The sequence below is a fragment of the Takifugu rubripes genome, chromosome 2 (genome assembly GCF_901000725.2).
Source record: "Takifugu rubripes chromosome 2, fTakRub1.2, whole genome shotgun sequence".
Lineage (NCBI taxonomy): Eukaryota > Metazoa > Chordata > Actinopteri > Tetraodontiformes > Tetraodontidae > Takifugu > Takifugu rubripes.
In genome coordinates, this window is record NC_042286.1 from 8,174,197 (window position 1) to 8,198,159 (window position 23,963).

General features: G+C 50.8%; 3 protein-coding genes across 4 annotated transcripts; 2 read left to right on the forward strand and 1 right to left on the reverse strand.

Annotated features, from left to right (window-relative positions):
• Positions 1-1,485: 1,485 nt before the first annotated feature.
• Positions 1,486-4,843, reverse strand: cmpk2 (cytidine monophosphate (UMP-CMP) kinase 2, mitochondrial). Its single transcript, XM_003962489.3, has 6 exons — positions 4,758-4,843; positions 3,991-4,600; positions 3,643-3,757; positions 3,186-3,387; positions 2,875-3,108; positions 1,486-1,965 (listed from the first exon to the last, which is right to left on the reverse strand). Exons 1-6 carry the CDS (start codon positions 4,826-4,828, stop codon positions 1,845-1,847), a joined length of 1,353 nt encoding a protein of 450 aa, XP_003962538.3. The 5' UTR covers positions 4,829-4,843; the 3' UTR covers positions 1,486-1,844.
• Positions 4,844-4,903: 60 nt separating this feature from the next.
• rsad2 (radical S-adenosyl methionine domain containing 2) lies at positions 4,904-7,616 on the forward strand. The gene is made up of 6 exons (XM_003962488.3): positions 4,904-5,272; positions 5,355-5,516; positions 5,618-5,847; positions 5,923-6,072; positions 6,454-6,486; positions 6,588-7,616. Exons 1-6 carry the CDS (start codon positions 4,981-4,983, stop codon positions 6,750-6,752), a joined length of 1,032 nt encoding a protein of 343 aa, XP_003962537.1. The 5' UTR covers positions 4,904-4,980; the 3' UTR covers positions 6,753-7,616.
• A 163-nt stretch (positions 7,617-7,779) lies between these two features.
• rnf144aa (ring finger protein 144aa) lies at positions 7,780-23,933 on the forward strand. 2 transcript variants are annotated; one of them, XM_003962487.3, is made up of 8 exons: positions 7,780-8,290; positions 17,059-17,209; positions 17,302-17,406; positions 17,836-17,896; positions 18,508-18,724; positions 19,355-19,502; positions 19,837-19,926; positions 21,389-23,933. In XM_003962487.3, exons 2-8 carry the CDS (start codon positions 17,075-17,077, stop codon positions 21,518-21,520), a joined length of 888 nt encoding a protein of 295 aa, XP_003962536.1. In that variant the 5' UTR covers positions 7,780-8,290; positions 17,059-17,074; the 3' UTR covers positions 21,521-23,933. The 2 variants fall into 2 exon arrangements, with proteins under 2 accessions (XP_003962536.1, XP_011616162.1); XM_011617860.2 differs by lacking the exon at positions 7,780-8,290 and adding an exon at positions 9,459-10,490.
• The last annotated feature ends 30 nt before the right edge of the window (positions 23,934-23,963 follow it).

The window sequence follows — 23,963 nt, forward strand, 5'->3', positions numbered from 1 at the left end:
CTCCTCTCCCACCCTCCGCCCCGCAGTCTCCATCCCCGCGCTCATTATTAATGATCTGAGGGACAGCTTTCATTTGATCTATTACTTACGATGGGACGGCGGCTGCTGTGCTGCCGCATCCCTGCTGGATCTTTAATTATTTCGCGGAGGGTTTTTCCTCCTCTCTGCTGCCGCTTCTCTGTTGTGAAGATGAAATATTGAAGTTGAGGAGCGCAACTTGAGGAGCGCGAAGTGGCCCCATACAGAGCGAGGTGCGCGCGTGCGGTGCAGCCTAACGCGGACATGCCTGCGCAGAGCGCCTGCGCTCCGCCCGCTCTTCCCAGCGAGCGGCCTGGGTTTTCCCGTGGAATGTGGGCAGACTTTCATCTCCAGACTTCAGCGGGTTTGCAGATTAGAAGCAGGATGCGGCTAACCCGTAATTCTTCCTGGAAATGCCTCGGATTCACCGAGTATCATGCAAGGATCTGACTTACTCAGAGTTTATCTGACAAAAACAACCCCATAAATGCTTCACGTGTGAGGGGAAAAAGCTATTAGCTATACATCCATGGCGTTATGTGTAATGTACTATGATTACGGGCCATTAATGTCATATTAGAGTCCTGTTGAGGGCCAGTAATGGCATATCACCACCTTATGTTGCCAAGAAAAACATCTTATATGGAAACACGCCCGACGCCACGTGGCCGCAAAACTTTACGTCCACTCCCGACGCATGGAGTAATGGCTAATTGCTTAGCGCTCCCGCTTCATAAATTCTGCCCTCTCCTGAGAAAGAGCCCACTGTATTCACAGTGAACAAAGTCCCACAGGGGCCCGAGAACACACTTTCCATCCCTCAGCACATCGCTATGTCACCACACCACCGAGGGCCCTGCAAAGATGCCCTCGGATACTTACCTCAATCGGGGGTCCATCTTAGCGCGGGCTTTGGTAAACGTACCGGTGCCCCCCGCTCTAGCTTGATTACACGTGACGGTAGCATTTGCATCGGCGGCACCTCTGCTCCTCCTAAAACACCGGATGGCTGTAATTGGTAGCAGGAGTAATCTCGCCGCTTATGCGGGGAAGCGCCGGAGTGACATTGATATACAGCGCTCCATTAATTGCCATATGAATAGGGTCTGGAGTGGATGGCGCTCTGCTGGTGCATCACGGTGTAAGAGATGGGTCACTCTGTCTTCCCCAGCCTGAAGCTTTGCCAGGCTCATAATTACTAAAACCCCCAATTAATCTTCCCATCACAAAGGCCAAATATACACTTCCTCCTATATAGAAATGAGTTACGCTGCACGCTGGGAGTGAACGTGCAGGCCTGGACACGAGTTTATGTCGTGAGGCGTGCGTGTGCATTTAGGGTTTGTCTTCGAAAGATAAACAAATACAGTGCTTAATTGCATGTGTGTGCCCAAAAGTTCCACAGTCGGGGTAGCATCCTAGACCCTGAATGCATCATACATTAAAAAAGAAACCATTTTGAAGATGTTTTTAAACAAATTTTTTACTTAATTTTACATTTAAATGTGTTTTTTTTCCCTTAGTGTCTGGACAGAGGACAGAGGACAATCCATAAACGTACAACAGCACTTCTTAGAAACAGCCACACGCACGGATGCCAACATGAATATGCATTTCTGAACGTGGCCTCCAATTCAGGCCTCTAGACATTCAACCTTCACTCATATGCTGAACTACAGACGGTCAGTGATCAGAGCAGAGGCTCCTCTCCACAATCATGTCTGCAAAAAGTACCACAAAGATAAAGCCTTACTGGCACCTAGCGTCAAAAACGGGTACTGCAGCTGCTTCGAGCGTGGCCGACAGCTGGGAAGAGGAAGAACTGTTTACAAGTGGCATTTGGTCTTAATTAAAAGCTGCACTTCTCGGAGCACTTGGTCGGCAGAAGGGCTCGCATCCACAGTCACACACACTGGACCGACGATCCTTCGGTAAGCCTGCTCCACTCTGCAGAGACACAGGAACAAGTGTGGCAAATAAGGGCACAGCATTAAAACAGAGATCATTGCGTCACACTTCATCTGATCTCCCCACGACTACGAGGGTCGTTTGCTGGCTCAGCCTTTTGTCAGAGTGATGAAATGTGGAAAATTTAGCATGAGAAAGAGCACAGATGGCGCCGAGAGCGGCCATTTCTGGAGGAGAAATGAAGAAGCGCCCTCGGGAAAGAGATTGACCCGTTGTGCAAACTCTCTCAGCGGCAGACTTTATTTCTAATTGCGCCGGTTCAACATCTGGCCGGCCCGTGTGGAAAGGCCATTATATCAGGACAAGGGATGAATGGAAGTAGCCTTCCGCTGTCTGCGCGGCGGCTAACTGGGCCGCCAGGTCCTGAGAGTTTTGACCAGCTTAATGGAGCACAGCAGCTTGGCAGCTAATCACCTGTTCTTCCTCATCAGCAGCCTCCCCCACGGGACAGTAATTGATTGTTAAGCGTTTGATGGATCAGAGCAAGGCTGAGCTGCAGTGAGACATGCAGGCCAGTTTGTAGCCCATCTGTGCTTCGGTGCTTTCACACTCACCGAGAACTTGTTTTCCTCCTTTTTCTGCCCGTCGCACAGCTGCTTTTGTTTTTGGTTTTTTAGGTGAGTTTGTGAAAGCAATCAATTTTGTTTTTTTTTTAACTGAAATGCAATGAGAAGCTGAGATTGATTTAAGGCTTGAAATGTTTGGATTTTACCCTTTATAAGTGCGGCATAATGGTTCCGTCAGCAAAGCGTGTTTGTTCATGAGTGCTGAGGTGAGCTGCAGTTCAGCTACAGAAAACCATCCGCAGCACGATATCAGCAGCGCTTCCTCTGCGGACCAGCGTTAAACGCGCAATTATAACCTGTAAAAGCACTTCAGGCATCTCACTTGAGTCTGAAGAGCTGATTGTGGTCCAGCTTCTGCTCCTCCTCTGTCTTAATCAGACCCCTGTCCCTCAACCTCCTCTTCCTCTCCTCAGGGTCAAGGGTGAGCAGGACCACCAGGGTGGGCTCAAGCAGGTCACTGGGCCAGCGGTACAGCTCAGAACCCTCGTCAGGGAGGTTGCACACTGGGCCGCCCACGGCTGTGGCTATGGCGTACGCTGCTGTGCTGTGCCAGAACCTGGAGGCAGAGGACAACGATCTTGAGCATCCTTACGGCCAGATGGAATTCTAACCCGACACCTGTGACCCATCTACCTGTCAACAATCACAGGGCCCTTGGACGCTTCCTGACTGACTTGATCCGCTGTGATGTAGTTCCCCAGAGCGTAGAAGGCCCTGCGGATGAGGGGCGGTTCTTGATCGAAGCGCTCCCTGAATGGGGACAGGCACTGCGGTGGGGAACGCAGAAGTGCGGCGCCCAGAGCCCCCTTCAGGGACTCCGTCAGAGTGGTTTTACCTGCAATGGGAGAAGAGAACAAACCAAAAAAAACCATAAAGACTTGCCGTCGTAGTCATTGAGTCTGCAAGAGCGCTAGACAATCAGCATCTTCCACCATGAGGTAATGCTTCTGAGGTCATGACACTTGATATTCCATTAGCAGAAGATCCCCAGCAGACAAAAGCTTCAGCACAGAACAGCCGGCCTTCGTTTTAGCAAGTCATCTATACATCAAACCCGTCCCTTATTTATTTGTAAGGTAATGGCATTAACCTGTGGCATCCAGGCCCTCAATGACAATAACTGGAAAGTCTGGTCTGCCTCTGGGCCCGGCTCTGCTCGGCAGCAGCTCCAGAACAGACGCTGCCTCTGGGATGATGTCACTGCTCTGCAGAACAGACATGTTGTTATGAGGGTACGCGAGAGGGAGTCACGTGATACACATGTCTCGCACGCATGCCACTGCGAACTACCTGGCACTTACAGGGAGAAAATGGAATAATCGAATCTCCCATTGGATCGCTTAGCATGTATTGCAGTACCAACGTCTAACGCACGATGGCGTCGTTTCGCATAAATGCATGTAAACAGTAAAATCACACAAGATTAAATGTCTTTAACCTCCTTCAGAACTTCGCGGGCCTCTTCGAAGCTGTAGAACACGTCTGAGTTGATGATGTTGAGAGTAGATGGGTGAACCTTTGGCGCTTCAGAGTGGACCACATAAAACGTTTTAATCATCTCACTGTGCGCGTCTGGCCACAGGTTCTGGGTCCACGTCCCGCCGTCCTCGCATTTTACGTACGAGCACACAAGCACTGGATCGTCCTTTATCAAGTCTCGCAAAAGTCGGTCTGAAAAGGACGGATCCTCTGAGCTGGCCTTCAAAAAGTAGCCCCTGATGAGAGAGCCCCTGGTACCGGGCAAAAACGAGGACATGGGGTCCACGGCACAGCCTGCGGGGAGAGCTTTCAAAAGCTTCTCCTCGAGATCTGCGTGGAACTTGACTTGTCTGAGTCTGTCGCTGCAGGAGACCAGGACGGAGTAGAACCTGTCCCGGTTCGCTCTCCTGAACGCCTCCGGTAAAACGTCGCCTTTGCGCGTTTCTTGGATCGCAAAGTAGGACTCTGCTCCATCCAGCTCCACCGAGAAGATGCGGGAGGACCACTGGGAAACGACAGACATGGTGCGTCGAGCCATCAGCTGCATCGGCTGCGATAAGTTTCGGCACCTGAAATCCGAAGGCGGGGAAAGGAAAGCGAGTTGAAAGGCGGAGAAAGGAAAGCGAGTTGAAAGGCGGAGAAACGAAAGCGAAACTTAGCGGGAACTTAGACCTTGAGTCATAAAGTAGAGTCGTAAAATTCCTTCAGGAATACTGCAACGTGTACCTTTTAAACAATGAGTCAGTAGTTGGTTTCTGGCTAAGTCCAGTTATCTCTTTTGGAGCCGTATGAGTCATGAGCTTGAGTTTCGGTTTCGATGTTTGGGAACAGAAACAGCTGATCACCGGTTAAGCATTCATTTCATGTCAACAAACCGCCCAGGCGGGTGGGACCTTTATATAAGGAGTGCACATCCAAAACAGATCCAGGTCCATCCCTGGTCAGCAAGATGCATTTCTCCTCCGTGATCGTGTCTCCGATTCTGCTGCTGCAGTTCTGCATCAGAACTCTGTGCAACCTTTGGAGCAGCGTCTTTTTAAACGTCCGGCGGCCGTCCGACGACAGCACGATTCTTCCAGACGGCAAAGCAGAGCAAACTGCCACCGTCCCGACGAGCGTCAACTATCACTTCACACGCAAATGCAACTACAAGTGCGGCTTCTGCTTCCACACTGCAAAAACCTCCTTCGTTCTGCCCCTGGAGGAGGCGAAGAGGGGACTCGAACTCCTGAAGGATGCAGGTAAATAAACCCCAGGAGAGCACAAACACGGCTGTTTGGGGGCGTGGATGGAGCTCTTCAGTGTACCTTTGTGTTGATACAGGCATGGAGAAGATCAACTTCTCAGGAGGGGAGCCCTTCCTGCACGAAAAAGGAGACTTCCTCGGCAAACTGGTTCAGTTTTGCAAACAGGACCTCCAACTCCCGAGTGTCAGCATTGTCAGCAATGGCAGCATGATTCAGGAAAGGTGGTTCCAGAAGTACGGTAAGATGTTATCCAAGGAAGCAACTCCTTTTTTTTTTTTTTCAAGCCCAAAGGGGAAGAAAGTCTTTGGCTCAATCAAAACGTTCTTTCTGTCCCATCAGGTGACTATCTGGACATCCTGGCCATCTCCTGTGACAGTTTCAATGAAGACACCAACCAGCTGATCGGCAGAGCTCAGGGGAAGAAGAGCCACATCGAGAACCTTTACAAGATCCGCGGCTGGTGCGCGCGGTACAAAGTGGCGTTCAAAATCAACACGGTGGTCAACACCTTCAACGTGGACGAGGACATGCAGGAGAACATCAACAAGCTGGACCCGGTCCGCTGGAAGGTGAGCGCAGGGACAGGCGACACGGAGGTCCGGGCATGACCCCCCCCGTCTTGACCCTCATGCGTGTGTCTCCAGGTGTTCCAGTGTTTGCTGATTGACGGCGAGAACGCAGGAGAGGAAGCCCTGAGAGAGGCGGAGAGGTTCGTCATCAGAGACCTGCAGTTCCAGGACTTCCTGGAGAGGCACAGCAGCGTCACCTGTCTGGTTCCAGAGTCCAATGAGAAGGTGCGCAAGCAAACTTTGGCATGTTGATGTGGGCGTCAGATGGAATGTTGCAGGTGACCTCAGCGGAGATGTTGAGAAATTCACACTAATCATTTACACCCTGTCACCATGGTGACGGGGTGTAAACATGGGTGTAAACATGGGTGTAAACATGGGTGTAATGCTAAATGCACATTTTGCCACTTTAACTGGACATGATGTCAGGTTAAAGTTCCCACTTTTACAGACATTTTGCTATTTTAGCTCTGTATTTTGAGACTTTAATTGGAAATTTAAAAATTTTAACTCTACACGTGTTCATTCTTGTTGTCTTGGGTAAATAGACATTTGTAAAAATTTCTTCTGTTCTTCTATTTTAAAATGTGTTTTTCTTTTTTCCAGATGAGAAATTCCTATTTGATCTTGGATGAATATGTAAGTATTATATTTGTCTTCACGGCAGAACGACCTTATTGACCTCAGATATCTCTTCCTGCGTCCATTTAACTGTTTGTTTTTTTTGTTCTTTATCCCAGATGCGTTTCCTGGACTGTCGAGAGGGCCGGAAAGACCCGTCCAAGTCCATTCTTGATGTGGGTGTGAGAGAAGCCATTCTCTTCAGTGGCTTTGATGAAAAGATGTTTCTGAGAAGAGGAGGGAAATATGTGTGGAGCAAAGCCGACATGAAGCTGGAGTGGTGAAAACATCCGCGACACCATTTGTCAAAATGCCGAGGAATCAAAAATATTGAAAAACATGAAGGGTCTGTGTTGCGATTACCTTTGATGCACTTTTGGTTCTTTTTAGTTGTTGCTGATAGTTGAAGCGCTGTTGCTCACTAGTGCAAAAGTTTTCTGCATTTGAATTATCTAAGAAGTTTTTTTATTATTAAAAAGATGTATATTTTTGTCATTATACCGATTTAAAATGTACCAGTGTTGTTGTTATCCCGGAACCCTTGTAGGGGGCGTGGCTTCGTTGAGTCATGTGAATAGTAATCTCTCATTAATATCCTATTCAGTTCCTGTTTACTTTGTTGGTGAGTCAGCATTAAAATGCAAATATGTTGGTCGCGTTTGTGTTAAAAAAATATTTGATTTCACTCTAAATAAGTATATTCCTGAGGTCATACATAAAGTTTTACTTGAAGTGAACCTAAAAAATGGCTTATTTACATTGATTTTCTGTTACAGGGAGTCACGGGGGTGTCTGGATAAGTTCACAGCTCCCCCTTTCCATTAAGTTTTAGTTGTGATCCATTTGATCACAGTGTAGCAGTCGTTCCAGGGCACAAATGTAGTTTTTAACTACTCGATTAAAAATGCAAATAAAATATTTAGTCAGAGCTATTATTGAGCTATGCTATTATTATTAGTGTAATTGTTATGATTTAAATACTGCATTTTATTATGCTTTTACAAATCCCTCTTTTAATTGTCTTTTCCTTCAAATCGATTTTAAGTGCAGATCACCCTTGTTTATATTTCTCTGCCTCTTGAGATCATTGATCACTGTCTGGATCCATTTTTGGACAAATCACTGATCACAATAAAAAGGAAAAAAGATCTTCGGGCTGGATGTTAAATTTTAATAAGAATGGAATACTGGTAGAAAAGAAAATACTATATATATATATGTACTTTTGTATAAGACGTGTTTAAAATGACCGTCTCAGAGCGGCGCAGTGGCGGCTCCGGGCAGCAGGGGGCGCTGTTGTTCAAGTGACGCTCCGCTCCGCTCCGCTTGAAGCGGAGCAGCAGAAGGAACAAATGGCGTCTCTCCAGTGCGCAGCAGCTGATATGCGACCGCGCACAGCAGCAGGAGCCGCTCAGAGGTAAACACACCGCCTCCGGATTCCTCCGCAGCGAGGACGAGCTTCACATTAGTCGCCGAACCTCGCCTGGACGCGGCGCACTCGCGGAAGTCGGCGGCGAGGGAGGAGGACCGAACCCCGCTGTCGAGCAAAAACACCCCCCCTCCCGCGGTCGCCGATGGTCGTCGGTGTTTGTGTTCCACCGGGGTCCGATCATTTGCGCTGTGGGCGACAGGAGCAGGTCAAATGTTTCCACCCCGCCGCTGCTGGAGGGACACGGTAGCCGCCATGGGCATCACCCCTTCCCAGCCGTCTTCCCGCTCCGCCTGACCGCCTGGCCGCCGCTTCGTTAATCCAATTCGGGAGATCATCTGCTCAGCCTTCCCCGGGGTTCCACCACCAGCACGGCGTCATCCCACCAGCCAGGTACGGCTCCCTGCGTGCAGGAGGGGCGGCTGTCGCAGTGAAACGTCTTGGTGTGCACTGCAGGTTGTGTTGCTGACAGACGTGTTCATGTGTCCGTGTGCGTGCGTGTTTAGACGCATCTGTGCTGTCAGGTGGCTGCTGCGGGCTGTGTGGCGCTCCTTTCTCCGTGCGTTGCATCTGAGCTCGAAACCTCCCGTGTTTTCAGAGCGGACGGCTCCTCTGAGCCCTCAGGGGTCACCAGCTGACCCGCCATTTCCATTTTAAGCAGCGACCCCCCCCCCGGTTCCTGTCAGATTATAGGCATAGTTCTGAAACCAGGCCACCATGAGGAGTGTGGGTTTGTGCTCCCATGCCGAGAGTAAAGGGATCGTGCACGTACGTTTTTGGGTTTTTACCCGTGTCACCGTCACGTCATGGTGCGTTTAAGGGCCTTTTTCAACGTTACATTTAGCCTACAGGATCAAGCCTGCTATGCTAATAACCTCTTCATTCTGCGCCATTGATTCTCTCTCCTGTGACATGCTTCCAGTATTATTGCAGGCGTTCCAGTGTAACCCCCCCCTCTCCCGGGGGGGTGGGATAAACGCGTCAAACTGCCTCTCCATTAGTCAGAAACTGGAAGTGGTTTCTATAGCGACAAAACTGTAAACTGCTCCCAGGGTAGGATCGCAAAGGGTTGCCTAGCAGTGACCAGCCATCCCATCGCGGTTCTGCTGCCAAAGTCAGACACAAATATTGACCCTGGAGCTGAGATTTGCACGCACCAGTAGCCCCTGAACTGGTGGCTGGAGGTGAGCAGCGTCCACCTACAGAGCGCCTGTGAACTCCCGTCCTCGCCGATGCGTCACTCCCCCAGAAGCACTTCTTCACTTGAAAATAAAGACACATTCTCCACACTCGGGGCCTGGACGGCAGACACAACACCGCCGTGTGTGTGTATCTGTGTGTGTGTGTGCGCGCTCCAGTTTCTCCAGTTGGGATTCCTCCAGTTCTTTTCCACATTCTCGCAGTTACTTGTGATAAGAGCCCAGATGTGTCGGACTAAATTCCTGCTTAAGTCAATGACCACCCGCAGATGCTGCGGCTTGATAACACAGTGAAGGCAAACTTCTAAAGTCTTGTTGTTTTCGACGGCCTGTCGCGATCTGATGAGCATTTTAGCCGTCGCTTAGCAACCACGTTTGCGGGGGTTAACACGGAAATGAAAAGTTTTTTGTCTTGCAGGCATGCGGGGACCAAACCAGAGAGACGTGAGCGTGTAGTTATTAAGGGAGCGTCTCCTCTAAAGGTCGCGTGCTGTCTGTGATCTGAAGTGTGTTGCTGCACTGCACCTTTTGTTGAATTGCCCTTTTATTCCGCTGACATTGGTCCATCTAGAGGAGTGATTTGTGTGTGTCATCTGTCTCCGGGGTTTGCCGTCTGCCTGAGCCAAAGATTACGCAACAGCTTAAATGCCATTTCAGCCTGGTGTTGTCAGTGTTAGGGGTGGTGTCACTTCCTAGTTGTTCAGGTTTTGGTGTGAGGAAGAGGAGGGAGTGTTTAAGAAGCTACCAAAATGGCCTCCTGATAATGATTTTAATATGTCAGAGCTAGCCTCTGCGTTTTGGTTAGCATCACGCTCGTCACATTATTCTATGATGTTTGACTGCCTCCGACGTGGTTTGGCTTGTTTTTATTCTTCTTTCTTAGCAAGTCAAGCAGAAATGTCATGATATTCGTTGTTGCGTAGCCTGAAATAAAGATAACATTGTAATTTCAAGGAGAGCCATTTGGAATTTTTCATAGCTGACCTCAATTTTCGGCCTCGAACTCACTCGCTCCGTTTGGACTGGTTACAGGATCTGCTGACTGGCTCCACCGCTTAGCAAGAATGTGTAAACAAATTTGATTCCCACAGAAACGAGCAGCAACAGTAACGTTTTCATTTTGAGTCCGGAGCTCAGAACCTGAATGGGACACTTGGAGTGTTGCTGTCGCTCCTCCGGGGCCGTCGCGCTAAAGTTAGCCGCTGCAAAACAAAGTCAGGAAGCAGCACGTCTTGGGTCTTTCCACCCACTCAGATGGACCCGAGCGCCTGTCAGTCGAGCGGGTCGTGTTTCCGTCACGTTCTCACGTTTTTAGTCACTTGGGGTTAGCGACTTTCCTTTACTCCACTCAAACGGAGGCTGTCATCCTCGTTCTGCCTCTTCACAAGTCAACGGTAAGCAGACTTTTGTTCCTATTTATTCTTAATACAAGTGGATTTCTTTTGGGTCTGGTCACGTGATGCCACTTTAATCAATAAATGAAGAGGTGTGATTATGACTCTGTCGGTCTCGGTTTTAGTTGCTCTTTCCTCCGCAGCGTTGAGGATAACGAGCCTGCAGCTCTGGAAACAATAGAATAATCAGTGCTTCTGATATTTCCTCCCCTGCTTATTATTGTCTGATTTCCTCTAATATGTAACATTATGTCACGTCCCTGATAGCGAGCGCCTCATTTAGGCGCTAACGCTGCCCTGGCTCAAAGAGGATCGCATTACTCGGGGACCCAAAAGCCTCTAAATGGGCTTATAAATTCTAATGAGCACATCGAACCATGAGCACCGTGACGTCACCAGCAGAGCCAGCGATGGGACGCTGGCGCATTTCCTAAGGTACCTTTTAGGCTTCCTCCTTGTTTCCCTCCGTGAGTCCGGGGGCAGGAGAAGACAGGATGCGTTATTGTATAGGAGGATGATGATGATGATGTGTTGGCACCGGCATGGCTGCAGATTGAACGAGGAAATTGAGTGCACGCGGTCCCGGGACGACACCAGTTAATCACTTTTAAATGGACCTTGCTCCCGGCCTTGTGATTCCTAACATTGCTTGGGAATAGTTTGGCTGCACAGCGGTGAGAGTAGCCCTGGAGCCCCCCCCCCCCCCGTGACCATGAAAACTGGATTGCTCGGCGCCGTGAGTGGACAGCGTCTCAGACGCTGTAATGAACCCGGACGTGCCTTCTCACTTGGAGACAGTCTGATTGGCTCTTAACGTGCACAGATGTGCACTTCTGCAGGTCTCTGCTGCACCGTCTCTCTCCTCCAGGCTCCGGGCGCGACACTCTGGGACCATGCTAACTGGTGCTGTCTCCTTTAGATGATGAAAACCCAGTGAAGACCGGGCCAGTGGTCCCCGCGGTGGCCGCCCACAGCAGCAGAGCGTCCTTAGAATGGGAATAAAGGATTTCAGAGGTCTTCAAAAGCTGTTCAGTTAGAAAAAGCAACTATAGTTGGTTCCATGGTGCGCCAACATATTTATTTGCAGATGTTTCCCACTATGGAAACAGCCTGCGGCTCCTTTTAAATTCCAAAAAGCCTGAAATTAGCTCAAATTCAAATTGTTTCATCCCGTGAATGCGTCCATTGTTTCCATCCGCTCCTGAGTCTGTTTACCGTTGAGGAAAATAGGCGTCTTTTTGGCTAAATCCAGTCGTCCACCCTGGACAAACAAGCCAGCAGGACTCACACGCTGACGCAGGACGGGATCTCGGCGGGATCTCTAATGAAACTTACTTCAAAGGTGGGGAAAACTGGCACAGGAAGGAGGAAACGGTCCAAATTGAGCTAGCAGCTCTAACAGACAACATTCCCAAACGGTGAGTTCTGCCAGGTTTGATTTGTTTGATTCCGGTTTTGGATAAAAGTACACAAGAACTTTAGCCGCAGGCTTTAAGTGACAAAAACACCGTAACATGATGAAGAGGACGGCGTCCAAACGCGTTTGCAGCCAAGGAAGCTGCTGGGAAAAGGCGCTTTTTCAGGATTTTCAGGGAGGTTTTTCCTTTGACGGTAATGTTCGAAGAAGAAGAAGAAGAAACTGGAGAACAGAGCTTCTGAGAGCTGCGGCCCACTACAGCGACGGGCTCGTGTTGGACAGAATCTGCAGGTTTCCTCACTCGATATGTCACAACCGGGTTCGCTTGTGCAACCAGAACAGCAGACCTGCCACGGCCGGAAAGCCTGGAAGAACATTCCAGATTTAATTACAGGTTGGGAGAGAAACTCAACTACACGAGGAAGTTGCATTGCGCAACATCCAGTGCCGAGGTGGGCGGGTCACGCCCAGGAACACACCTTTGCCGGAACCGTGTTGTGGTTTGGTGCAGCAGGACCAGACAAGTTAGCAAATAGGGCTTTAAACACACTGTGTGTGTCATTACTGTCTCCAGAGAACCAGAACTTTGTTGTTGTGGATCAACTGGGTCAGATCTGTCACTCATTGTTGCAGCAACAGTGGCAGGGGACCAGCGAGACTGCAGTCCGGCCTTCTGCCCCACTTACCCCGGCCACTGCCTGGTCCAGCCTGTGGAGGGGACTTTGGATTGTTATGGGCAACACACACTCACCCACACACACACACACACACACACATTCAGGTCATGGTGCTAAAATACATCTGTGTGATTGTGTAATACCTTGAGGGCCAAAAATAAGTCGTATCACCCCACGTCAAGGACAGATGGTTACTGTCCCCATCCACCGTTCTCACACACACACACACACACACAGAGTCTCTCACATGACCTCTCACATTCTAAAAATAGGGTGTGTGTGTGTTCTTTGTGCAGATCATGCTGTCTGGTCCTCAGTCAAACTTAAGATGTTGTCTTAGGGATGCTGTCAGAGAGGGATCATAGAGGGATCATAGATCTCACAAAAGTACGTTTGTGTGTGTGTGTGTGTGTGTGAGTATAAGTTTTAATTATCTTATGAGCTCACTGGTATCAGATACGTACGGAAATGTCAAGAATGTCGTAATGTAATCTTTAGAATCTGCCCGAAGACAGAATGTGTCCCAAGCTGATCCGACTTTTATCGATGACATCATCCGTGTGACCCATGCGTGGGCCGAGGGTCCGTCCCACAGTCTCAACGTTCACGACGAGCTGATAAGAAATAACTGTGGGCTGTAAAAAAAGAGGCACCAGAGGGTGGAAAAGGGGGCAGTCTTTTACTGCTTCAATAGTGGGGACGGGACGGGACGGGACGGGACAGGACGGGACGAGACAGACAACAGCACCTGGAACGTGTCTGATACACAGAACACTGCTAATCCTTCACTCACACACATTATGGTGAAAAATAGTTCCATGAGCTTCCTGTGACATGTTCCCAGTATTCCCACTTTTGAGGCATTGGTTCCAGCTGACCACCCACCACCCACCTCTCTCCATCCCTGCCTCTCTCCATCCCTCCCTCTCTCCCTCTCTCCATCCCTCCCTCTCTCCCTCTCTCCATCTCTCCCTCTCTCCATCCCTGCCTCTCTCCATCTCTCCCTCTCTCCATCTCTCCATCTCTCCCTCTCTCCATCCCTGCCTCTCTCCATCCCTCCCTCTCTCCCTCTCTCCATCTCTCCCTCTCTCCATCTCTCCCTCTCTCCATCCCTCCCTCTCTCCATCTCTCCCTCTCTCCATCTCTCCCTCTCTCCATCCCTGCCTCTCTCCATCTCTCCCTCTCTCCATCCCTGCCTCTCTCCATCCCTCCCTCTCTCCATCCCTCCCTCTCTCCATCTCTCCCTCTCTCCATCTCTCCCTCTCTCCATCCCTGCCTCTCTCCATCCCTCCCTCTCTCCCTCTCTCCATCCCTCCCTCTCTCCCTCTCTCCATCCCTCCCTCTCTCCCTCTCTCTCCCTCTCTCCGTCCCTCCATCCCTTCCTCTCTCCATCTCTCCCTCTCACCCTCTCTCCATCCCTCCATCTCTCCCTCTCACCCTCTCTCCATCCCTCCATCTCTCCCTCTCACCCTCTCTCCATCCCTCCCTCTCTCTCCCTCCCTCCATCCCTCCCTCTCTCCCTCTCTCTCCCTCTCTCTCCCTCCCTCCGTCCCTCCCTCTCTCCCTCTCCCTCCACCCCTCCATCCCTCCGTCCCTCCACAGTGGAGCTGGCTCTTAGCTGGGCCCGTGGAGTGTGTGCTCAGCCATATTTGATTATTTGATTCCCCTGGTTGTTTTTGAGGTGGATCACAAGATCAAACTGGTCGGACCAGCTGGGAGGAGCGTGTCCCCCAGGCTGTCTGCGATGGTTTAGCTGTAGGTCACAATAACCCGATCTGAAGGTGCGCGGTGCCGGCTGGGCCCAAGCTTCAGGTAGAATAACATCACCTCAGCTGTTTCTCCTCCTGCTCCTCACCGCCACCGCTCTTCCTGGCACGCTCCTCCTGGCACGCTCCTCCTGGCACGCTCCTCCACGGCGAGGACTCCGTCTCCACGTGCTGCATGGAAATGTGACAGCTAGCAGCGCGCGGAGTGGCTAACGGCTTTCCCCCACATTTGTCTCACATTAGGTGAGCTACATAAATAGCCCCTTACGCAATGCTTTGATATGGGATTATATAATCCAGCAGAATGGAGCTAAAGGTGAGCGGAGGAACGGCGGCTTTGTTGGAGACACGTGCTGATGTTTCATATTAGCGGAGCGATGCACGTTGCCGCTGCTCCTGGACTCTTCTGGTCCCTCTGGTGTCGGAGGCGCCGCGCTTTGTCTGCTCACCTGCTTCGCCACAGCTGGAACGAGCGAGCGCACACGTGCACAAATTTATTATTCACATCTGGCAGTTCCGTGGCTGCTCAGGATATAATGGTGATCAGGTCCATTTTCCCCTGCGTGTTGTCTCTCTGGGGGGGGGCAGTGCCAGGCCCAGCCTCCAGCCTGCCTGACACAAACGTGCACAGCCAGCAGATAATGGCTGTATTTTCTCCTCTTCGGTGCAGGTTGATGTGTGACCTCTCGTCTGAAAGCCTGGATCCACCGGTCCAGGTTCACAGGGCCAGGCTGGTCCTGGAGAGGACCTGGACTGAACATAGACCCACGTGTTCCACAGTGATAATGGACACGTGGTTAATAATGCAGCAGGGGGACGCCACCGCACACTGTTTCTCCTTTAGCCTAGAAAGCTCATTTTCCTCTCCTCTCCTCTCCCTCTCCCTCTCCTCTCCTCCCTTCTCCTCTCCTCTCCTCTCCTCTCCTCTCCTCCCCCCTCCTCTCCTCTCCTCTCCTCTCCTCTCTCCTCCCTTCCCCTCTCCTCTCCCCTCCCCTCTCCTCTCCTCTCCTCCTCCTCCCTTCCCCTCTCCTCTCCTCTCCTCTCCTCTCCTCTCCTATCCTGTCCCATCCTCTCCTCTCCTCTCCTCTCCTCTCCTCTCCTCTCCTCTCCTCTCCTCTCCTCCCTTCCCCTCTCCTCTCCTATCCTCTCCTCTCCCCTTCTCTCCCCTCCTCCTCTCCTCTCCTCTCCTCTCCTCTCCTCTCCTCTCCTCTCCTCTCCTCTCCCTCTCCTCTCCTCTCCTCTCTCCTCCCTTCCCCTCTCCTCTCTCCTCCCTTCCCCTCTCCTCTCCTCTCCTCTCCTATCCTGTCCCATCCTCTCCTCTCCTCTCCTCTCCTCTCCTCTCCTCTCCTCTCCTCTCCCCTTCTCTCCTCCCCTCCTCTCCTCTCCCCTTCTCTCCCCTCCTCCTCTCCCCTCTCCTCCCCTCCTCTCCTCTCCTCTCCTCTCCTCTCTCCTCCCCTCCTCTCCTCTCCTCTCCTCTCCCCCCCCCCCCCCCCCTCCCCGGCAGGGCAGATTATAATGAATTAGCCGGTCTCTCTCGGTGTTGTGTGAGTTTTCAGCTCCAGGTGGTTTTGGCAGCGGGTCTAAAGGAGCTTAGAGCGGAATAAATGAACAGGCTGGTTCCAGTGGTTCTGAAGGGGGGGGGGGAGTCCTCACCTGCCACAGAGGTGCGGCTGCAGCCCCGAGTGCTTGTTGCTGAAGTCTCCTGGTGGCGTCCACATGACCAGAGGTCAGGGCGTCGACGTCCTGCGTCCTCAACCCACATTTGTTTGTCTGCCTGACCTTTGCCCTCAGCTATGCAAACAAGCCTGACCCGTGCAGCTGGACCTCCACAGGTGATGCAAATGCCTCCGCAGAGGCGCGGCGCTCACGGCAGAGTGGTTCAGAGGTCAGGCTCCCTCAGCTCCATCTCCATAACAAATCGCCGTTTATGCTTCTGTTTCCATGTTCAGCACCTTGCCCCCCCCCCCCCGCTGGGGGCCGGCTGGCCAGAGTGATGGATGGGTGCCGCTTTCCTCACCCTGAGTTAGCTCCTGTTGCTAATGTGTGGGGGAGGGGCGCGAGCTATCGTTCCTGTATTTGCTGAAATGTAATGTTGGTCAAAGGTGCCCCCCCACCCCTCCCGCCCTCGATTCCTCTCAGCTGTCACATGTTGGCGGCGCACAGGTCTGGGGATGTGAGGAGGGCTGTCTCCGCCCCCTGCTGTTACTGTCCCCCCGCCTGTGGCGCTCAATCTCTCCTCTTTATTTTTTTCAGCACTTTTTTTTTTTTTTTTTTTTTTTTCAGCTTCTTTTTTTTCCCTTCTCTTCCATAATTTCCCTCCTTCCCGTTGCTAGGCAGCAGCCGGAGAGCTCGGCGGCGCTGACGTCTCGCGTACGGGCCCGAGTGGGTGCTCTCTGCTCTCGGAGCGGAAGGACGGGGTGCGAGGAGACGGCCTAAAATAACCGTCTGGCACAAAAGAGCCCCGGTGACGCAGAGAGGAGCGAGCTGAGATGGATCGGGCCGCCGCTACCGCAGTTTTAGCACTTTTCTAGTGGTTTTTCCCTCAGAAAGATGAGTGGAACGACCTGAGAGGTCCAGCAGGCTGGTTTATAAAAGCAGATTCCCACATTCCGGACTTTATTCTCCATCTTCCGCGGAGCAGGAAGTGTCTCTCTCGCTCATGGCTTCATTCGTGGCGCTCACAACCCGTCTGTCTGTCTGTCTGCCAGCTCAGCGGCGGTGAAGATGACCACGGCGCGCTACCGTCCCAACAGGGAGCTGGCCATGGACCCCCTGGTGTCCTGTAAGCTGTGCCTTGGAGAGTTCCCTCTGGAGCAGATGACCACCATCACGCAGTGCCAATGCGTCTTCTGTACTCTGGTGAGGAGGCGTTCCTGGCGTTCCTCTATCCGTGCTGTGTGTTTTCCTGTTAGCATAAGCTAATTCCACATGTGTCTTCATCCCCCCCGCAGTGCCTGAAGCAGTATGTGGAACTTCTGATTAAAGAAGGGCTGGAGACTGCGATTAGCTGTCCCGACTCTGCCTGTCCCAAAAGAGGACACCTGCAGGAAAACGAGGTAGATGTTCGGAAAAAACCAACCAGAAGTTTGTTCTTGTTTGTTTCTGATGAGTTCATTGATAGAGGAAAAGGGAGATACTGTGTTGTCATGCTAGTAAATGCTGTTTTATCACCCTAAAATGGACCCGCCGTCTTTGTGACGGTCAATCTGAGCGCTTTCAGGCGGCTTTAATGGATTCGAAGCTTCCCTGAAATGTCAGAGAACTTAAGGAAGATCGATCATGGGACTCGGCCTCCTGCCAGCCGGCCTGTTTGTGACAGCAGGGCTGGAAGTGGCTACCTGTTTACATTCTCCATTCAGCAGGACATTTTCCTACGCATTCACCTTTAACACCTGGCAGCTGGAGGAGAGGATCGATGAGCAGTTGGCTCTAGTTGCAGCCGTGCTGAAGCTTTCATGTCCTCGTGTCTCTCTCCTCCCTGATAGATCGAGTGCATGGTGGCCACAGAGGTGATGCAGAGATATAAGAAGCTGCAGTTTGAACGAGGTGAGTCAGCGCAGGAGCAGACGCAGCTCCTCGCCGCCGTCCTGAACGAGGTGTCGGCGTTCGTGCATTGGAAGCGATGGCGTCAGCTCCCGACGTGTTTCACCATCGATTCCCAGCGTGGGTTCTCTGCTCAGCAGCCCGAAGCTCGTCGGCTCGGCGCGCCTCCGTCTTCGTTAGTGACGAGGTGTCGATGACGAGCGGCTGACTCAGAGGGGCCTGTTGGGCTTGTAGTTTAAAATATAGATCTGGCATCAGCGGCGGACGGCTAAGACTCAGGCAGGAAGGCGGTGTTCTGTGACAGGTGCTCCAGCTCAACACCTCTCTGGGCTGTAACGGGATCCTGCGACTTAACACCAGCTCCCAACAGATAAGAGCCTGGAAGACCGTCCAAAACTGCCAGGGACCCAGACTGACATCCCATATCTGACATTTAAGATTAAGAGTGAGGATCTTTAGAAGATGCTGAAATCTGAATTTAGTGTCATAAACTCGGAGAAGCCCAGAGAAAACGTGTCTAAGATGCTCCCGCAAAGAGAATCCCACCGTTTCCTTCAGCTTGATAAACAGATGGGCGACTGTTTAAGATTTTGCTCGTCCCCCTGTTCTGTCAGAGGTGCTGTTGGACCCGTGCCGGACCTGGTGCCCCTCCTCCACCTGCCAGGCCGTGTGCCAACTAAAGGAGACAGATTCTCCGGCGCTGCCCCAGCTGGTCCAGTGCGCCGTCTGCGCCCTGGAGTTCTGCTCGGCTTGCAAGGCCAGCTGGCACCCTGGGCAGGCCTGCCCGGAGAACATCCTGCCCATCACCTCCTTCCTCCCGGGAGAGAACAGGTACTGCTCCTGACACCATCCTGCCTTTTGTATCTGTGTTCAATGAGCTTATTTAGCCTTAACCCTCTCATTAGCTAGTTTAAACACGGTTCCTTTGTATCATAGATATGAGCTACTCATAAATCATACATGAGAAAATATTCAGGTGGCCTGGTGATACCGTGTTAGCCACATGCTAATGCTGCAGAGGTTAAGTTCGATTTCTGCCGCTAGCACCACTACAGCAGGGTGTTAGCTTCAGCTGAAAATGCAAAAATTAGGTGTATTTAGCTTTAGTAGAGTGCAGCTATCGTCATTTATCTGTCGCTGGCTGGGGTTTGCTGCGCTCAGCTTCAATTAGCTGAAATGAACTTAACTGCATTTAGCTAGTCTGTAAAATTGAATTAGATGTAGTAGACTGAGACGGGCCCGTTTCCAGATCATGGATGTATTATCTGGCGTTAAGCGCTGCAGTGTTCCCTGACCTGAAGAACATTCCTCTTTCTGCTGAGATCCAGGAAGGAGAACGGATTAGCGGGGAGAACGGATTAAGAGTCCACTGTTGGCTAGAATAGAATATCAGAGTTTCAACTTTTAAGATGTCTCCTAATGTGGTGACATCACCATCCCTTCACCCTTTTTCTTTCCCAGCTCTTTTTACAAGAATGAGGAAGACGACGCGCCGATCAAACGGTGTCCAAAATGCAAAGTCTACATCGAGAGGGACGAGGGCTGCGCACAGATGATGTGCAAGAACTGCAAGCACGCCTTCTGCTGGTACTGCTTGGAGTCCCTGGATGTGAGTTGGATGCTGGAAACGCTCCTAATGTTCACCGAGAGCTGAATTTCTCCTGTGAAACACGATTCTGCAGTAATTCTGCACGTTGGGGATCCTGCGTAGGCATTATTTGTTTGCTTTGACACTAACGGCTTTCATTATCAGGATATTGCAGCTTAGCCTTGGTCTTAATAGGAAAAAAGAGGCATTTTCTGTTTTTTCTGGGGATTAATTGAGCCCCGGTGGCTTAAAAAGTCTTAAACATGTGAGCACAACAGCCCACGAGTCATTCAGAAAGCAGTTTCCCCTGTATCTGTCTGCCTGCTGATGGTGTGTGTGTGTGTGTGTGTCTCAGGATGACTTCCTCCTTATCCATTACGACAAAGGGCCTTGCCGAAACAAACTGGGCCACTCCAGGGCGTCCGTCATCTGGCACCGGACACAGGTGAGGACGCCTCTTCTCACACACTCCCCTCACGCTCTTCTCCCTCCAGCATGCGGACACACACGTGCCGCCCCTGCCCCCCACCCTCTCGGTCTGACTCACACACTTGACAGGCCGCCGTTATATTGACTACACAAAAGGGAAAAGGGACGGCTCAGACGGCCTGAGTGTCCCAGTGTCCCGCTGTCCCTTAGTAAGCCCATTATGTCCACTGTGGACTTTAAACCAGGTTTACATAACCAATAAACAAAGGGAATGATGGATTTCATAGACAGGACTGGCTGGTAAATTAGATGTGAAAAGGAAGATTACAAACAGGGATTGAGTAGACATGAATTTTTCCCTAATGCTCCGTTTTAACGCCACCAAAGAGGGGGGGGTGTTATTCAGTTAGGTTAGCATGCATGCTAGCATCTGTTACCCAGTGGGGGCAGGCTGAGTCATACAGTATGATTACAGTTCTGCTGGTGGAAACAAGCTAGGGCTTCACTGCTCCCTCCGCCTTTGTCTCTTGTTTCGCTCCCCTTGTTTAACCCTGACGTGTCCTCCCTCCCCATCTCGCAGAATTAGAATGGCTCCTCTCTTCTGCTCTCATAAATGCGACACATACCTGCCCCCCCCCCCCTTTCTTCCCAATGAAAACCAGTTTGGAAACGTGTGTCTTGTTTCTGTGCGAGTGGTGCCATCGTTGCATATGCAGAGTGATAAACATCTCCTCCGAGCGCTGCTTTCCTCCGTGATAGCAGCTCCTGTCCAACAGCAGTAATGCTAATAATAACCCGCCCTCAGAGACCTGTTCGCGTGTGAGGCTACAAAATGACTTTTTGCCCTTTAAAATGTGCGAAAAACCACTGAACTGTGATTAAACCCTTGTTGCAGCCACGTGACCGCCTGTGAGGCCGCTGCTGGTCCTGTTGGTGTCTTCCGCCCCCTCGTGGCGGATTTGCGCACCTTCACTGCAGCGTGTATTTATATCCGTGATAACCCAACAATATACAAAATGATTGACCACTGATTTTAGTGGCTGATCTTAAATTGCACTGATGGTGCTGCGGTGATAAGAGCAGTGATGTTATATGTTGCCGGGACAACTAATAAACCTGAACAGAAATAACTGATAAAAAAAATGGTGCTTTTTGAACCCATCATACCGTCTTGATGTGTTGCCACCTGCTGGACATTATGTGGAATTGCAGGTGATTGGAACCACCGGAAAAGAACATTCCCAGTTCCTGCCGAAACAACATATGAGTCCATGTTGTCAGGATATGAGTGCATAAGTACATAAAACTATTCTTTTGAAAATTACTAAGGTAATGTTTAAATTTCCATCCCCTCCCTCGTTTGCTGACCCTCGTGTGACTACCAACACATACATAAGGCTACAAGATATATGAATTATCAGAAAGCGGTTCTCTAAGTCAGCCTGAAAACAAGGTTGTGTCTGCGGGTGTGTTCACAGGTGGTGGGGATTTTCGCCGGTTTCGGGCTGCTCCTGCTGGTGGCGTCCCCGTTCCTCCTGCTGGCCACGCCCATCGTGCTCTGCTGCAAGTGCAAGTGCAGCAAAGGCGACGACGACCCGCTGCCGACCTAAAGGCGCCCCCGGAGGCCGAGCAGGGAGCCAGTTCAAGGACGCGCCGTCCTTCCTTTTTATTTCTTACTTTGTCAGCTCTGTTCTGTCCCTCGCTTCATATTTTTTGGGCTGAGCCTGCACCGGCCCCGGCCGCTCGGGGATCCATCGCTCTGCATGAGGGGGGGGCGACCTCGGCCTTCTGAGAGGAACAAGTCGGACTAGTTAAGGGGGCGGCGTGTTGACGTGCGACGCTGCGGAGGTTTGTGCCGGTCCTGGGTCGACAGAGAAGGGGTAAAGACGCACTCTGTGGTGCGGGGGCACCGCTCCATTCTCGCTCTGTGTTGTGGGTCTGCTTCCCTCTCCCCCAACCACGACGGCCCACGTAGCTCTGCAGTCGATCCGTAGCATTAGAGCATCACCGCGCGCTTGGCGTTGGCTCGAACTGCACGTGGGACGTGACTCTGACGTCGCGTTCCCGACAGAGGTCGAGGAGGGGGGGGCGCCGTCTTCACTCCACTCGATGTACAGCACGTGGTTTTGATGATGTCAATGTTTTATAACCTGTCGCTTTTAATAGAACCGTGCGCAGAATAGTCTTTGTGTTGTACTTTTGAGTGTTTTCCAAAGTCCAAGACGAACTTATTAAAGGGGAATGCCACTCAAAATAAACATACGCTTCCTCCTCAGAAGATGAGTAAACTCCAGGTTCGTTCTTTTCCCTGCTAAAATGCTTCTTTCATCGTTGTCGTGGCCAATTCTGATGCATGTTAGTCACTTTTCAGTCCAGATTGAGTGGTACTCCTCTTTAATGAAAGCATTGATGTAAAAACTCCAAATCAGAGGACCTTTTATCCACATGTTGTGGAATCCTTGTGAATATTACACTAAATAGATGTCAGTAATGTGGGTGTTGGCCTCTAGGTGGCGGTGTAGCCAAATAGAAATGCATAGCCTTAAATTGAGACTAGCCAAAATCAGGCATTTCCCCTGTGCATTAAGAAAAATGTCGTCCAAATCAGGAATAATCCCAGGGAAAAGCATGTTTTCAGCTATGACAGTCACTGAAGCCCTTTATCTCGAGATGATTCTATGATGTCCTTCATATTCGTCACCTGATGTTTTGTGCTGTTCAAAGCTGATTAGAAGCAGCTGCCCCCAAATGACAAACTTGCATACGTCTTTGTGTTTACTTTGGTTTTTGAAATGTCTCGGTCTTCTGTTATTTTCCTCACCGGTAGGTTGAGCTCAGACGACGAGCAGCTGATCTTCACCAGGATGTGCAAACACAACGGTGAAGCTGCTCTCTACTGTATCACTTTATCTATGCAAGTTTGTGGCTGAGCGCTCGTTTGAGGTGTCCGCCTGTTCACGATGGGCGGGTCGGAACGGCGGAAGCAGCAGCAGGTCGTCACACGTGTGCATATCATGATTTCATTTCATCAGGGAGGGAGGAAGTGGCCCTTCCCTTCAACAGCGTTGGGTGGAGAGACGTCCTGAAACCAGGATAACCAGGATCAATTAACACGGCATCATTTTAGTTGGAAGAATTTGAGTCTGATCCACGTTCCCGTCATTGTTCCGTGAGCTTGTTTGGGTTTCACACGCAGCCATTCCAACGTCCGAGAAAGCCATTTGGGACCTGGCCTGCAGCTAATGTAGCACGTCGTGATGGATCAGCTGAGGTTCAGCAGTAGCCAAACAACCTTCGGCTCCGACCTGAACTTGGCTGATCGGTTTTATCAAGTAGCGTCAAATTTCAGGCGCCTCGCTTCTGATCTGCGTTGCGTTCACTGACCCGTCCTGAAGCTTGAGCACAATTTGATGCCAAACCGCTCCAGTTTTTACATTCTTGTTCAAATCGGTGCTTCAGCCCCACGAAAACCACCTCGACTCCACAAGGTTTCTCAGTTTAACCGACGATTGTGCCAAGCAGCTTTTACTCCTAACATGATCTGTGTGTGTGTGTGTGTGTGTGTTTACGGTGCCTGCTTCGTCACCCGGGGGAACCTGAGGGGTTCTCCAGCAGTTCTCCTTAGTTCCGTTCCTCAGCGCCGTTCATCAGGTGCAGATGCTGCGTTATGCAACAAACAGGAAAAGGGCCAAACGGAGAGAAGCGAGCGTCGGCGCCGGTGACGGCAACATCCTGGGTCCAGTGAGGTTACAAGGACAAACTTCTACAAGATGCATGTTTATTTTTCCGTGTTTATATCACAATATGGTAGCCTCTCTGGTAGCATCACCTTTATCACCCAGCCATTGGCTTTTAAAGAAATTCTTTTGATGTTCTGTTGCTGTTTTACTACTGATATTGTCTGATTTCCTGTTTTATGAGCACATGATTTGCCCTCAGGCCTGATTAATCGTTCGTTTCACACTGAATTGTGTCGTACAGGTTGGATTTAACGTTATTAAATGAGGATTTGTTGAGATTTGACGGAAATTTGTCAGAGTTAATCCACAGTTC